Consider the following 17,226-nt stretch of genomic DNA (forward strand, 5'->3'; position numbering starts at 1 on the left):
GGTCGCCCTTCGGGCGCGAAGGGTATCGGTGCCCCCGCGGGAGAGCCGCCGCCACAGCCGTCGGTCCGGCTGTCCCAAGGGCGCCGGGTGGGCAGCTCCCCGGGCCGTGCCCCCTCGGCGCGGTGCCTGCCCGTGCCCTCAGGGAAGGGGGACGGGCAAGCCCGCAGGAGAGCTTGCGGAGCGGAGGCAGCCAACCCCCCGCAGCTGCCCGGGCGGGCTTGCCGTGCCCGCGCCCCGGCGGGTCTGGCAGGGGCGGCCGGCGGCACAGAGAGAGAGCTGCCGGCGGGGAAAGTTGAAAAGGCCCCGGGGAGAGCTAGGGAGGGGGGTGGCAGCGGGGTGACGGGCGCGGAGGAGGAGCAGGGAGAAGCTGCACACGGAGCACCGGGAGGAGCCGGAGGAAATCTGCTGGCGGCGTGTCAGGCGCCTCAGGGGTAGGGGAGGAAGGAGGACCTGGGAGGGGAGCACCGCGCCGAGGTACCGCTGGCCGGAGGGGAAAGCCCCGCCACTAGCGAGAGGAGGGGGGAGCGCCAGTGACCTGTCGCAGATCAGCTCATCCGCCGCCGCCGGAGGATGCACGGAGCGCTGGTTGCCCGCACGGCCCCGCCGCCGCCACTGCCTCATCCTCCTCCTCGCCGGGGCGGCTGCGGGCAGCGGCGGGAGGGGTAGCGTGGATAGGGAAAAGGGGGGAAAGTCGTGCGCGCCGGACGTGGGGCTGCCTGCCCCAGGGGTAACAAGAGGGCACCGCTGCCAGCAGCGCGGAGAAAGTGGGGTTGGAAAGCAGTTTGGGGGCTCACTGTCGGCGAAGCGCGTTTAGCCATCATCCTGGGGGTGAAGGGGAACTGGAAAAGTAACTCGGAAAAGTGAGTGGGATTCTTATCTTTTTTTTTCCCCTTTTTCCTTCTTTTTTTTTTTTTTTAATCCGAAAGGACCCTTTTCAAAGGAAAGCAAGAGCCGCCGCATGCCCCCGCTGCCGGGAGAGAGCCGGGAGAGGCGGGCACCACACGCTGCAGCCTTGCCCGTGGTGGCCGAGCGTGCGGGAGCCCCGTGCTCCTCAGCGTGATTGGGTACCAAAGCAGCTCCCCACAGTAAACAGCTTCATCATGCGACAGAGCGCAAGAAGGTGAGACACAAGCAGAAACAGAAACTAACACTGAAAGGAAGAGGGGAAAAAAAACCCAGCGACTGCGAATTACTTCCAGAGAAAGTGGGTGGATGTTGTACAGCAGCGACTTGGGATTTTAGGGGATGCACCCTTACGGTTCGCTTCTCTCTAGTCCAAGGCCCCCTTCTCCGGTGGCAGAAAGCGGCTGTACTTGGCGGTAGGAAAACAGGAGGAGGAATAAACAGGACGGATTTGTTCAGCGGTTCTTGCTGTGCCCCACTGATCTGCTTTAAGGATTTTTTTTTTTTTCCCCTGGTGGATGTTGGTATCTTGACCTTGATTTTGAGACCTTTCAGTTGCATCGCAGGTTTTGTGGGTTTATTTCCTTTGGCGAGGCGTGGAAAGGGGGAGGCTGGCTTCGGTGCTGAAAGTTGCAGTCATTATTTTGGAGCCAGCATGTGCACCAACATAGTCTATGAGTGGCTGAAGACCCTACAGCTCCCCCAGTACGCTGAGTCCTTCGTCGACAATGGCTACGACGACCTGGAGGTCTGCAAGCAGATCGGGGACCCGGACCTGGATGCCATCGGCGTGGCCGTGCCCCACCACCGCCGCCGGATCCACGAAGCTGTGCGGCGGCTGAAGGAGGCGGACGAGACAGCAGCGGGGCTGTACTTCACCCTGGAGCCGCAGCCGCCGCCACGGCCGGCGGCCCCCGGCACCGGGCGCTGCCCCCGGAGGGTGGCGGGGCAGGATGAGGCCCGGCGGGGGGCGGACACCCGGCACCGCCCCGGCGGGCGGCGGCGGGCGGGCGGCGGCGGGGGGCTCACCGCGTACCCCAGGCTGAAGCTGAAGATCATGATCCGGGACAAGCTCATCCGAGACGGCATCAACCTGAGTAAACCCCCCTACTCCAACAAGGTAAGAGGGTTCCGGCCGCCCCTGTCCTCAGGAGGGGCCGGGCCACCCACTGGCAGCAGGAGGTTGAGTGGCATCCAGCTGGAGATGAGGGACCTGGTCCTGTTTATCTCCTACTGTAGTGGTGGCATTTTCAGAGGAAACATGGTAAGGACTTAGCACCAGCCAGGTGTGAAGAAGAGTGGGGCCAATACAGGTCAGATCCGCCAATGCTTGTTGGCTTGGTGTGGATTTATGGGGTGGTGCAGCATTGCACAGCCTTTTGGAGTTGCGTCTATTTTACCTTAACCGGTTCTCTTAGTCCAGGCTGAGTGTCCGGGGTGTGAAGGCAGCAATTGACAGGGCAGGCTTAGTGGTTTAGGGTTTTGATTGTTTGCTTTTCTGTCCTGTGAAACTTCTCCATTGTGTTGGAGAGTGATGGCTTCTTTTAAATCTTTTGTTAAAGGTCATATTTTAGTGCCAGTTTCTGTTGGAGAAATGGCTGGTGAAGCAAGTGGTAATCTGGATGGAGGAACAACTCCTTCTGTTTCCTGGATTTATTTACTGGAGGATGGTAGGGACTGATGATGTCAGACCTGTTCATCAGCTGCCTCGGGACAGGTCTGTCTATCTCTAGGACACATGGTCTGCTGAAAGGCCAGGAAAGTGCAGGTCTTGGAATAGTACATTCCAGGTTGATGAAACCCAGATATTTAACTAATTCTTACCTTTTGAAAGCTTAAAGTCTAAGACTCATGTGGTTTGGAAGGTAGAAATTGGTATATCTAAAGTTTTCTGTAGCTTTCCTGCTGAAAAAGCTATATGCAGAATAAATAACACAGCAGAATTGAACGACTAATACCATGGATGATTTGTGAAAGAAAATAAGGTATTATAATGCATGGTTGCTTCTGAGTTCAGAATGAAGTGCTTCAGAGTTGTTGGATGACCCAAGTTGTCTGTATTTTCTGTAATGATTTGAAGTCTGATTTTTCATAAAGACTGAGCAGTTGAAGTAGACCTTCAACTTTTGAGTACTTTTTTCCTCTGAGAAGCTTATGAAGGTATGGAGGCAAGGTGGTAGGGATGTCTGCACTTCTGGCTTTACAGAAATGTGAGGAATTAAAATTGAGAATAGTTACCTATGCTAGAGGAGCTGAGTGTGAGGATAATGAGTAAAATTCAACTTGGGTAACAATGTGGAGGTGCAGATAATAAGACTGATAAGGCAGCAAGTTTCAGGACTCCAGTCTTTTAAGAGCTTGGTGATACAGGACCAATAGTTACTTCTCAAGTAGAGCACAGTTGACTGGTTTGAGATATTTATAGAATGGTTTGGGTTCGAAAGGACCTTAAGACCATCTAGTTCCAACCACCTGCTGTGGCCAGGAATGCCTCACAGTAGACCATGTCACCCACGGCTCTGTCCAGCTGTGTCAGGAGCAATAGGTAATGGTCCATGGTAAAACACACAAAGACAGAAAAGTACTGTTTGTCCGCTTTGGCTCCTCCCTGGAGACTCTGCATTGGCTGCTCCCTGGAAAGTCCAGCTTTGGTTCCTACCCTGAAAGTTCTGCTTTAGAACTCCCCAGAAAAGTCTCAACCCTTGGAGACCTTTCTAGATAACAGCTGACCACTTCTTCCGATGTAGGCTGGCCCCCTGCGTCAGAACGAGTGTGCAGTTTTGTCAGCATAAAAGCCTGAGCCTCATGCGATGCGGGGGAGGCATACCCTCATACCATCTAGGTCAATGTTGCTCCCGTGGGGATGCCCGCCGAGGTTGAGCCTGCCACCTCCCACTGCGATGATGATTCTCGGAGCTGGTTTCCTGATTATCTTAATAGGGTCCTTGGGGTTGGTAAGATAACCAAACATCAGAAGTATCATTTACTGTATCCTTTACTATCTCTATATTTTCCTATATTAATAAACTAGTTGTGAGTTCTCTATTTGTCTCTCATTTTCTCTCACCTGCAATCCTCAAACTCTGGAACACCAGCCTGGCCTTGAACATGGCCAGGGACTGAGTATTTATCACTTCTTTGGGCAACCTGTTCCAGTGCCTCACCACCCTCACAGTAAAGAACTTCTTCCTTATATCTAATCTAAACTTCCCCTGTTTAAGTTTGAACCCGTTACCCCTTGTCCTATGACTACAGTCCCTAATGAAGAGTCCCTTTCCAGCATCCTTGTAGGCCCCTTTCAGATATTGGAAGGCTGCTATGAGGTCTCCATGCAGCTTCTGTTTTCCAGGCTGAACAGCCCCAACTTTCTTAGCCTTTCCAACCCTAACCATTTTATGATTCTATGATTTGTTCTCTTTTCCTGAAATGTCTGTCTGGTGACATTGTCAGAGGCAGTGTAATAAATCTGATAGGACACTGGTCAAATCTAACAATACATCCATGAACATTTACTTTAAGTACAGCATCTTCCAAAAGTTACTGTATCATTTTGTAGAGATTTTTCCCCCTTCCTTTGAAGTGTTATGTCATTGGACTGACACTTTTCTGAAATTGCCAGTATGTATCTTGGATGAAAGAACAGCTATGGAAGTTCTGGCTTATTGGTGTAGCTACAGCACATTGCTCACCTGCACAGCTACATTTTACTTCTTCCTTTTGACTTCATGTATATTTATAGTGACCAGGTCCGTCTTACCAAGTGAATCCTCTACCTTCTCTCTTCTTTACCTCATCCATAGGAGTTGTAAAATTTCTAAGATGTCAGCATGAGACATCAGGAAATTCAAATCTTTGGTGCTAGTTTCTTCTTTAACTCACCTTATTTTGATTTGATGGGCATCAGAGCAAGCTCATCTTACACTGAGCATCACTCATCTTTAATTGGTTTAATCTAAATGCAGTATTTTGAAATAAAGGAACCAAGCTTACTTTCCTAGTTTTATTTCAGCCTGTAGTGTCAATGTATTTATTTTGGATGATAAATGCATATAACATCATTTTTTTACAGTAATAGAAAAACTTTCTCCATCTCCTCTGTGTGAATCACTTCGCATCGTAGCATGTTGTAAGAAACCGTAAAACTGGTAAGATTTGAGTGTGCGTTGCTCAACATGTGTTATTCTGAATGCCACCCACTGTAGCAATCCATCTCCAAAATGGCTTAAAGGGAACAGCAAAGATCACGTCACTTGAAATTATTCATTGGATGTTGTTTAGGGCAAGAAAAATGAAATACTGTATTCTTTCATAACAGTGTCTCTTAAAAAAAACTTCAGAAAATTGTGGACATAGTTTAATTAACCTGTATTATACTTTGTATATAGAATATGTGGTGTACACATGTTCTGCACGTTGAAAGAAGCTGGATGTGTTCTCTGCTGTGAACAGTATTAAAGAATCGCCTTGAGGCTTGTGTCAAGATTTTATATGCATTTATCACATGTCCATCTACAGGTGGTTGTGCTGGTACTTCAGAGCAGGGCACTAGACACTGACCTGTTTGACATCTATTTGCATTTCTGGTGCTGCTGAGTAGCTAACTAGCCACCTACTTCCTTCCATGGCTTACGTGGAGAACTGCCATCATGTTTTCCTCTTAATGTCTATGAATGGAAAATAGTATCTGAATGGAGGAGCATGCCTCTGTGTCTGCATGTATACATACATGTGTATGCATTTTACTTGTTACCTGAAGAACACAGTTATGTAGTTCTAAGACAATTTTTGATCTTTTTAAACATCCCTGGAAACTGGAAGCACTACTCCTGTGTCTTGTTTATACCTTCTTGCTAGCTGCCTGAGCTATAGACACATCAAAGGATCAAAAATGACAATTGGATATGGCTGTGGAGGTGTTAAAAGCATCTTTTCGCTGTCCTTCCAGTGTTGTCACTGTATTTTCAGATAAAGGGTGAGACAGCAGAGTCAGAAGGATAGAAATGTATATTGACATGGTAGATTTTAGTTTAACTTAGTTTGATTGCAGTCAACAGAAATTACTAACAACTACTTAAATCTCCTAATAAATCTCTTAAAGATGTGCAAACTTTGAATTGAAGCCATGTGTGTGGGTGACTTCAGACATGGAGAATTATCACAAACCATCTTATTTCTCTGGAGAATTAGAAGGAGGCCTCATCTCTTCAAACTGCATCTTATGTATTTTCCAGATACTAGCCAAGGAATACAGCTGTAACTGAGGAGAACTCTCCAGAAGTCAGATTTTGTTCCATGTTGGTAATGCTCCTTAATACTCAAAGTCTTCTGTTTTAGTTTCACTCCTGCTGCTGCTGGCTGATATCCTTAGAAGTATCATACATCTATGAAACTTATTGTGGAGGTGATGGGCCTGAGTACCCTTCAAACAAGAACCCATGGTACCTCTCCTGGTCAAGTGAAACATCTGTGTCATCTCAAAACATATAGCTGCATAAAAAACATAACCTTGATAGTTGTAATTCTGTCCTTAATAAGGAACTTAATTATGCCCAGTGTAGAAATAATATTAGTGTCCTTTTGCCATATAGAAGTTCTGGGGGGATGAACTACTGGCAGAAGGAAACCAAAATGGGCTGCCCCCCTGGATTCCAGCGAAGATGAACAAAGAAATGCATAGCACTAGACTCAACCAACCAGGTAGAGCCTTTACCTCCACACAGAGACACTTTTTGCCTTAGTGGGCTTGTTGCAAAATGAATTATGTCCGTGCTGGGTTTCAGCAGGAATAATGTCACTAAATGTCACTGTGGTAGGGAAAGCAGAGGAGCACCAGTTGTGTCAATATAAAGACAAGTAGGGTGCCTTGTTGTGGAACATGCCAACAGAAATTAAGTATTCTATTTATCTGAAATATAGATTAAGTGACATTTAATAGTTTACTGGAATTTCATTACTATTTCTAATTGAAATTAATGGCCTGACCTGTTTCTTGAGGAACTTTATTCAATTTTTCATCTGCAGAGGATTGCAAATGCATTAAAAATCACTGAAAACATACATGCATTAAAAGCTCCCACACCAATTAAGATGATTTACTTAACCTCAGTAAAGTTATACTCACGTAGATTTCAATATTTGTTAGAGAGAATAAAACTGCAGTGTGACATATGTATGTGTACGTGATCTCATTGTCAGTCATGATGATGTTCATGAAAAACACTAAAAATCCAGCTGCATCTCAAATGTTCAAGCAGATGTAGAAAAGTAAGAAGTCAGGTCCAAGTGAATATGTGCTTAAATGCCCATCTGCATTTTTGCAAGTTCTGTGCTGATGATACAGCACAGATTTGTGGTTCTGATTAAATGTTTATTTAAGCCTTGCTACTACAAAATGAGGAATATTTCACATAAGTTAAATGTTAAGAGGAAACGATGCCAGCAATACTGCTTTAAAATAGACTAGTTCAGTCTGAGTCTGGGGCTGGATAATGTACTCAGTGCTATAGGTATCTACACAAGTGAACTGAGTGAATTAAAAATATTGTGCTTTGAAGGACTGACAACACTCACCTATACTAGAATTAAACGCAAACCTTTTTCTAAAGACCTGGCTGCTTTGGAATAACTGCATCAACTCTGATTAGCAGAGCATTCTCAAATATGCCTTGGGGAAAACAGCCTATTGACAAAAGTACTAGTGCATTAAGTAGTAACAATATTTTCATGACAATAAATTAGCAAAGCTACAGGCAATGTTCAGGAAGTGAAAACATATTTTATGTAAGAAACCACTGAATTTGCCTTTGACTTTGTAACTGTTTCTTTCAAAGAAAATACAGGACCTCATATATTGGGTGGCTGTTTTAAAGTCCCGGTTTATTAACCTCACAGAAAACAAACTGGAAAAGATCTTCTTCCAATCGGACCATTAAGGCAAAATGTTGCAGAATATGAATAATACAGTACTGTGCTGTATTTGCATTTGAATTGTTCCTGAATATTTTAAAGTGTATTCAATTTCCTGTGGAAATGTTCAATGTAAATCTTCCTGTTTTTCATTATCTCTCAGTTTTGAGGGGAGAAAGATCCCATTTGGGTATATTAAAGGTGAAGTCCTGAGAGAGGATAGTATCAGTGCCACAGCTTTCTCGCCCCCTTTCTAGGATCATGTTAAGTGTATTTTCTCAGCTCTGGTGGTGGTGGGAGGTGGCAGAGGAGAAGGGGAGTGTGTGGCTTTCATCTCTGAGGAACTGTGTGGGGCTGAGCAGCCTGCCACTGCGAGCAGCAGCTGCCCTGAAAGGGGGATCCTTCCTTCATCGTCCATATAGCTCCAGGCTTGAATGAAAAGCAAAACTTACAGGTCTCTGGCCTGGCATCGTGTAGTTCCCTGAAGGCTTTTTCTTCCCCCCCAAAGGACACAGTGCAGTAAGACTTCTGTCTGGAGTGGCAGAAATTTTAACTGCCAGTTTCACTCCTGCGCACTGATAAACCTGTCTTGTTTGAAATAAGTTTGCTGATTGTAAGTTTTCTTGAGGAGAAAACACATTTAAAGGAAAATATTTCTATTGCTAACCCCCACCCCCAGGGCTTCTGTCTCTGCCACATGGAGGATGATGAAGCCCATACACTCAATCATGTGTGAGGAATACCAGAGAAACCAAGATAATTTCTCACCAGTGAAGTAATCTTTTGGAACGTGTTTCTAGTTCTGTTTATGACCAATATCACTATCTCACATATACCATAATATATGGGGCAGCTGTGTGCCTGATTTCAGATGTGAAATTGAAGACTTTGCCTAAAGTAATTAAAAAATTTAGACAGATGAAGGACTGAGACCCACTACTGCAGCGTCTTTGTCCATTGCCTTATGATTAAACTTCCTTACATATAAGTAACTAAAATGCAGTCAAGGAATAACCAGTAACTTGTCTATATGGCAATTAGTTATGCCTGTTAATTTTTGCCTGTTAGTTATATCTTCTGTGCATATGGTATCATGAAAAGTCCCTAACCACTAAGGTATATAGATCCATATGCATAATCTGAAACATACTAACAGCCATTATAGAAATTCTGAAAAGTGCAGCACAGGGGTTTGTTGTTATTGCAAATCATGAATGAATTTATTATATCACTTACAGGAGCTCCCTTACTGGTTTGAGACTCTTCCACAGCAGGAGAGGACAGAATGAGTTAAGGATAGGTTGGTAGGTTCAACTTTTAAATTTCTTGCTTTGTCAGTTCGAATGAGCCCCTTTGCTTGGTGTTTGACAAAGCTATCTGATTCAATCTCTTTGTCTAGGCTAATATGACATCTCATGTTGATGTGCTTATCTTGACAAATGTGGTGACTTGTACACGCTGCAGGAATCATTGTTTATTAAAAGAGCACGGCGGTGCTATGTTTAGCACTGCCACGTTATTTTGGGATGGCTGTGCAGCAGGAAGGGGAGAATTGGGTGAACCTTCCCTGACACTGGCAGTCTGCGAGCTGAGCTGGCCCAAAACTGTCTCCAGTGACTCATCCAGCCTCTTTAGCTTGTTACTTGCAGATAGTAAAAATCTTCTCTTACAGTTCTGCAAAACAAAAGAGAAGTGGTGTGTCACATAAAACGTAAGTGGAAGGGCCTTCTACTCGTATCTCGTCCTGGTTCTCACAGACTCAGCAGGATGTGAATGACTGTGATGCATGCCTCTCATGGGATCCTTGCTTCTCCAGTTGGTCTTACTCCGAGTGAAGTCAGTGGGGGTTTTGCCAGTGATTTCATTTGATGCTGGGTTTGGCGTGAAGTGTTCAAATTTAAATCAGCTAACAAGCACACCCTTACTGACTCTAATTTTTGTGGTGAGTGAAAGCAGGATGACATGAGATGAAAAGAATAAAAATACAGCAGTAGCATGCAAACATAAGAACTTTTCAAAGGCTTAAATATCACCATTAGCAGTTTGAATAATGGCAAGGCAGACTGAATATACAGCTTACAGGTTTGTGCTAGGTTACATGTTTGGTAAATATTCTCTGAAATCTTCGCTAACGTCTGTTGGCTGTAACCAAGTACACATAGTTGTTCACGGCTGTACTCTTATGACAGTCATATGTAGCAAATAAACTTAGAACCACGTACAAGTATATGTCTTCCACAAGTACTTTTTTTCCCCAAGAAGAATGCATTGGTTTTGAGGATAAAAACCCCAAAGCAGGGATGTGGTATTATCACTGCATATGATGTCAGTCAGAAGTTTATGGGGATATTAAGTCCAGTTCTGATGTCTGTGCCTCAGAAACCACACTGTAAATTCAGTGTGGTTAAGAAAAGAGTTAAAAAGCTGGAAAGAAAAAGTTGCCTTTCAGCTGGGGACTAAGAAAAGCTTGTACTGTTTTTTTTCCCAGCGTTACTTAAGTGGCCACTTGGCCATACTCTCACATGCACGGAAGGAAATATTTTTATTAGCAGAAAAAGGCATTGAGAGCTGGAGCTAGGCTCTTCATGCTGTGAAGAAGGCCAAAAGCCAGTATAAAACAAAAACTTAATAAGTCAGTGTTACACAGAAAAAAACCACCTCAAAAACCAAAACTGGTAGTGAGAGCCAGTTCTGCAACAGTGCCCTTGGTTTGTGGACAGAGATGTTTGCTGGGAGTGACTCATCTGCACTAGCAAGCTCCTGTCCCTTGGGCTCTGTATCTCCCAGCCTTACTGTCCCAGAACCCTCAGTGTATCCCAGAGCTACCCATTCACTGACTTCTACATTGTCTCCCCTAAGTCTGTCTCAAGAAACACTGTTTTCTGCCCTAAGAGCAATCTCTTTCCCACCGAGGAATGTACATCTTTTGCTTGGGGTCTCCCTAACCTTTTTCTCCCCATTCTACATTCACTCAACAAAGCTGATGAGTGTTAACCATGATCTGTTTGGGTAAAAAGATGGAACTGATGTAGCAATACCTTTTCGTGCAGCTTGAGAAAATACTGTGATTTTCTTGTTCCATCCCATCCCAAGCCTTTGTATGAGTTTCATTCCATCTTTCTCTCCTGCCACCCCAGAGTCTCAGGCTGTAATTTGGATCCTTCTCTGTCCTCTATGCTCTGATGAGAACAGAAGCTTTCTCCCCACTCGGCAGAGTGGCGCCATCACGTCTCTCTCCTTTGTTTTCAGAGTCCCCAGCTACCCTTCCATTGACCAACACAGGAGGCTGAGCTCAGACTGTTCTCATAAAACTAAAGCTCTAGACTTCAATCTTAGAAATTCCAAACTAAAAAATACCAGTTACCTTAAAGCTGCAGTTATCCAAAGTCCCTCTAGCCCCAGTTCTTTGTCAGAAAGAAGGGATCGATCTAGCAAAAGGAGGATGCATTATCCCTCTCGAACGTATGTATAGGACTGACTTGGTCTTTTTGAAGCAAGGCTGAATGTATTATTAAAAAAATAAGCTGTAATCTCATCAAAAGTTAGGAGTTCAGTGCAAAGATGATAAAAGGGCTTTTTTACATAATTGTTTTAGATCTAATCATGTGATCATCTTAATTGCTTCTTATTACAGCATCTCAGAATCCTTGTCCAATATTTTAGTTGTTGCAAAATGTTTTTCTTCAAATTTTGTTTACGCCTCCTCTACAAATAACTGCTTGTGGTGTACTGCATTGAGAATTTTTGTACAAATGCATCTCTGATCTTTTGCATACCTCATAGTTAAGGTTTCCCTACAAATATCCAGCTGTTGGTTTAGAAGCAGCTTTTCCATAGCTAGAGAATGGGAAGAACCAGAAATAGAATCATCAAGAACTGAATTTGCGCATGAGAAGGTCAGTCACAGATCTTCATGTGCTAGTTCCTGGGCTAAAAAATTCAACCTAAAGAAAAGAATGACTGTTTTGGCCTCTTAGTCTACATTCTCTCTCCTGTCAGACCAAGCATCACAAGGAAATCTCATTTCAAAACACTAACCTAAAGAAACTCAAGGGTTAATAAAGAGAAGAGTGAAAATTACTAACCAAGAAAGTTTATTCATTTTAGGATAATGGAGAAAAACAGAAAATAAGGAAATGTGACTGAAACTCTATCAAGAGATTTGGAAAAAGAGTAATTTTGGTTTCACCTGCTTTGTTATTTTCACAGGAAGAAAATGTATTGGATTTTCCTATGATAACTTCTAAAAACGATTTGCCAAGAGAGTATTTCAGAGAGGATTTTCACATGCACTTGGTATTTACAGTGGTAAAAATAATGTTCTGTAGCTTGTGGAGTAGGATGAAGGGGACGTTTGACAAGAATACCACTAGCTGGTTTCTGTCCAGCTCTAAAAATTACATACAGTAAGGCCATACTTCATGCAGCTAGTAACTCTAAGTTTGTGTCATTGCCAGTAAATGTCAAAACCAAGGGAGAAACTCCAGTCACCCATTTTCTGTCTCTTTAAGAAGTAACATTAGTATCCTTAGCAAAAGTTATGGCAAAATTCTCCTAAAACGTTGACTTTATTTCCCAGATTTGTGGTCTAAAACTCAGTGTTTGAAGAAATGTTGAAAAGTTATCCTTTAAGTAGTACTTTGGGTCTGGGTAACAGTAATTTCGTGGGGAAAAGGATTTTATTCTTTTTAATAGAGAAGCATGCACATGCTGCAGAGTGAGAGGAACAGACTTAATTGCTATCAGGTAGCAATGCAAATCAGCTGAGCTAGGCTTGCTCCTGGTACTCCAGGCTAGTGGCCTCAGTGGTTATTTACTTCGTCTGAAGTATGAGTAGCACTGCATAGAATTGAGCTAGTTTGGAATGTTTTTCTGATGGAATTCGGGTTGTCTGCAATACTACTTGTAGGTAAGTTTTATGCGTATCAAGGAAAGCAGAGGTTATGACAGAGGTAGTTTGAATCTCTTGTTGAAGATGGCTTGCACTGATACTGTAACAAACATGTGATAGTGTGGGTACTGTGTGTTTTACAAGATACTGCATCACTTATAAAATCATGTCATTTTCATATGAGCTTTCAGTAGTGGGTATTCATTCACCTATAGAGGAGACTGTAAAGTATTGATGTGTTTCCCTAAGGAATTCTTTCATTTTAGAGCTGGAAGTTGCCTTGAATGAGAATTTATATTCTAAGCTTATGTATATTAAGAAGAATTGCTTATGCAACTACTGGATTTATTAAAGTAATTCTTATGGTGTCTAACAGGAAATAAGCCATTTCAGTACGTCCTTACTCTGTGTGTGTATGTGATGGTTTTGGTAGGGGCACAGATTTGTCCAGGAGAACTAATTGTTTTCATAGAACTTGTTTTGTGGATCTTTCAGTGGCTGAAATTGATGCAAAAGTTAGTAGTATTGATCTAGATTTGGAAAATAAGGCAGAAATTCCTTTGTGCAGACCACACTCCTTCCAACAGGGATAAGGAAATGAGCATCATCTTCTGAATAAAAAATAGTTTCGTACTTAGGATGAATATGAATTAAAGGTGAAGGTAGTGAAGAAATTTCAAGAGCTTATTTTTCTGTTCTCTGTGTCTCTTTTGTCATATTTGCTATGGAAAAATGTTTTTCTCTAATTTGAATTTGTTATACAACTAAAAAAACCCATGAATATATGTTTTCCCTGATAATGACTTGAATATTAGTACTTGTTTCTAGTTCACTATTTTACTATTTTAAACTGAAGTGGTAGCATTGTTTTTTTCCTTCAAATTGAACATGGTGTTCAAGTTCTGGTATGATTTTTCAGTGTTAATCAGGTGTTATCACTGACACCTTGCTTCTTTAGACAGCCCCTCTCAGAACTTTAGTAGCAGTACAAGCTTGCATGATTTATTTATTTACTGATATATTGCCTTACTTCTCTGGCACCTGCTGACAAAAATAAAAAATTCCATTCTGAATGGCATTGCTTTTCACCAGTTCTTTTTTATTTTAGTGGAGGTTTGTCTTGCAAAGTGTTGGCATTTACAAAAAAAAACCACCAAACTTTTCTGTAGACTTTCAGATAGTTAACCTGAATAGTAATTACCTATTAGTGGTTACGTATATCACACAGACAAGGAATAATATGCTAACTGAGGAATTATTTGTGGATTTTATATTATGAAGGGTTTGGGTCATGCATGAATGTTTAGGTTTTGCTTTAAGGGGTTTTCAGTGCTTTCTAAACAGACTGTGGCACTGAATTTTTGTCTTTGTGTGCTTTCCTGTGGTATGTTTGCTAGCCACTTGAAAGAAAGACATGCAGAATGTTTAACTGAAACATGTATGTAGGTAGGTGAAGAGCTCTTTGATGTAAAATTCTGCAGTTTAAGCAGCAAGTGTTATCAATTGCGTTTTCTAGTACAATTTTCAAAAGTTAAAGCATGTTTACAGTAGATTCTGTTAGGTATGCAGGCTCTGACCATATCACCCCTATCATGAAACGTCTGTGGAAATTTTGCTATTGATTTTGTTGGGAACAGACTGAGGTTTTTGCTGAGAACATACAGTTCTGCTTTCAAAGTACTAAATCAAAAAATGTAACCAGTGTGGTTTCTGGTTGAAACATTGCCTTCATCTAAATGTCTTTTTAAACATATTTTTATTAGCTGCTATTTTCATGAACTGGTAAAAGTCCTTTCTCTTTGGAATGAGCTGCTGAGATTGTGGGTGCTCCTCCCCCAGTTTGTGGCCGTCCAAATACTATTGATTTGATCTGTACCTCTTTTCTCTCTTAGGTTTTTTTTTTTTTTACTTTCTTGCTTTCCTCTCACTTCCCCCTCTGCCTTTTTTTTTTTTTTTCCCAGTTTCTTCAAGACTAGTTTGTCAAACACTGGGGCCAAATTTTGGATGATTTTCCATTTTTCAGCTAGAAGAGAATAGAAAATGTAATCTGTAAGAATGAGACAGTTTTTGAAAAATTACAGATATTTAGAAGGCAAGAAATTGCAAAAGTTGATAATTGTGCTATAATTGTTGATGTTGTATAGCTTTTTCAAAAGGATTTTTAGCCTATATAAGAAGAATAATCCTGTATGTTAAGTGTTGGTGCCTTACTAGGCTTAAACTGCCTGGGATGAGCTAAACTTGGAAAGGACATATAAGCTGTAGTAAAGAGATCTCACGAGCAGCCAGGTTGAGAAAAAAGTTTTCAGACTGCAAGCTTGAATTATGTTGTTTTGGATCTGTGTGACCCAAGGAGGAGATCACTTGGACTCCAGTGAAATGGTAGGATTTTCTCAGAGATGGGTAAATTGGTTTACTTATGTATTGGGTCAGTCCTAAAGGTGGAAAATTGGCAGACTTTAACTGAAGTGATGCGTTCAGCTGGCTGTCTGCCCATATCCTCCCTCACTTTTCCTTCAGAATGTCTGGTTTCTGCTCCCTTTCCTGATAAACACACACATTTATAGACCTGTTAACCTATTACTTGTGCCTGTTCAGATTATTTTTTCATTCTGGACAAAAACACAAAAGTCCTAACAGGGTATGTGAATAACACGTAGACCTTGGGTTTCCCAATACTGTTAGTGTCTTTTAAATATAAGAAAATATTGGGAGATGAAAGCTTGCAGCTGAAGACTATGTTTAGAAAGACTCCTGCACTTTTATACGAGCTTCTTTTCTAATGTACAAGTAAGTGGTAGTGCTGCATGGAACTGTAGCAACTGCATATCTCTAAAAAGAAAAAAAAAAAGCAGTGAAATTGGTGCAGCAGTTTTCCGTGTGTTTCCTTTCAGTCTATCTAAGGTTTGACTAAATGGATATTGCCCAAGCTTTACAAATAGCTCTGCTTATGTGACATCAGATCCACCTTGGGAGTTAAATGTCCTGGTGGTTGGCTAATTGGTGGTAGCAGCCCAAAGTAATTTTTTATGATTGAAATACTTGTCTGAATAGAGGTGATGTAGTGGCAATTGTTTTCCTCAAGCGTGAGCTGGATTTTGAAACAGCTGATTGACAAGCAGTTGCCTAACTTTACAGAGGTTGCATTATTGGTGATCTTAATCTTGGCTATTAATCTGTAGACAATTTTAATGTGTCTTTGCATTTGATTTTCTTTTCCTGGTATTTTACCTAAATCTTCCATGCAACAATTTTAGCTTTTTACTTCTTGCTGTGTCTTCCAGGTACATGGAGAATAGGGTTTTTTTCTTTTCCTCTGGTGGCAAGCTTTAGCTATCTGAGAATGCTGCTAATTCCTACCTAAGTATCTCTGCTAAAATAAAGATGGCTCATTAATTCTCCTTTTAGGTGTTACTTTCTAGACCAGTTTTCCCTCTTTGAAGCTTGTCCCTTCTGTACTCTATCCTTTGTCAATGTGAAGGGGTCTGGGTATGGTATCCCAGTGGGGACTTTGCTGGTGTTGGGCCGAAAGTAAGTTAATCTGTTTTAGTAGTTGATGATTTGATTCATTTACCCCCATATGGTTGTTATGTTTTTTTTTTTTTTGTAATGCTGTGATATTGCTGACTCGTGCCTCAGATTCATGGGAGCCTCAGAAACTTTTAGGTAGCAGAGTGAGCCATTTGTTTCCCATTATTAGTATACATAATGATTCAGTCAGGTGTGCTTTCTTGCCATTTTCCCTGGTGAAAAACAACCATGTATTTTCCAGGCTTTTCCTCCACTTTAAGGGCATTTTGGAATCTAAGCCTAACCTCTTGTGCACTAGTGATCACAAGTGGAATATGGCCTGCTGATACAAAAAAAAAACCAACCCTGTTTTACTACCCAAATCAGTACTAAAAAAATTATAATTGCTGTACTCAGGACAGACCCCTGAAAAACTTCTCTTTTATACCTCCTCAAATTTTAGCATGGGTTTCCTCATATTTCATACTCGTTTGTTATTTTCATTTTGGCTGTACTTCCTTAGTTTGCTAATACAAATGTCTTGTGAAACAGTATCAAAAGACGTAATAAACTCAAGATTTTTGGCATCCACTTATTTCTTTTCTTTTTTTTTCCCTGGAGGTTTGTGGTCTGGTGTACAAAGATTAGGCTGATTTGACATAATTCTAGACAAGTCTGTTGACTGTTAAACATCTTGTCATTTTTTGATTCATATAACAAAGCACTTTTATGTAGGAGGATCAGTGGGATTTTCCTTAGGCAGCGTGATAATCTTGTTCCAACGAATACAGGTTTGTTTCATCCTTCTGTTATCTTCCCTTACCTAAAAAGTAACTGCTCTGGGTCACTTATAGCACCAGTTCTGGGAGATGATAGCATGCTAGGTGGATCTGCAAGGTACACAGCAGATCATCTCCTTGTGTGAAGTCCAGTTTCCCCCACACACACCAGTTTAGTTGTTATCATAAACCTAAAGTAGTAGGTGACCTCCTTTGCAATGCTGTTTGTCCCTATCT

General features: G+C 42.1%; 1 protein-coding gene across 5 annotated transcripts in view; it reads left to right on the top strand.

The window, feature by feature from the left end:
- Positions 1-301: 301 nt before the first annotated feature.
- The window catches only part of LOC134175569 (SAM and SH3 domain-containing protein 1-like), a 540,237-nt gene continuing 523,312 nt past the window's right edge, over positions 302-17,226 (top strand). For 2 of the 5 annotated variants that reach the window (XM_062641661.1, XM_062641664.1), the window contains exon 1: positions 506-2,023. In XM_062641661.1, the coding sequence (XP_062497645.1) occupies positions 1,559-2,023 (465 nt within the window). In that variant the 5' untranslated portion in view covers positions 506-1,558. Of the gene's footprint in view, positions 432-505; positions 2,024-17,226 lie in introns of those variants that run through there. The other 3 variants (XM_062641663.1, XM_062641662.1, XM_062641666.1) reach the window with 3 other exon arrangements.

Source organism: Pezoporus occidentalis, unplaced genomic scaffold (genome assembly GCF_034315485.1).
Source record: "Pezoporus occidentalis ecotype Australia unplaced genomic scaffold, CSIRO_AGI_Poc_V1 ctg7, whole genome shotgun sequence".
Lineage (NCBI taxonomy): Eukaryota > Metazoa > Chordata > Aves > Psittaciformes > Psittacidae > Pezoporus > Pezoporus occidentalis.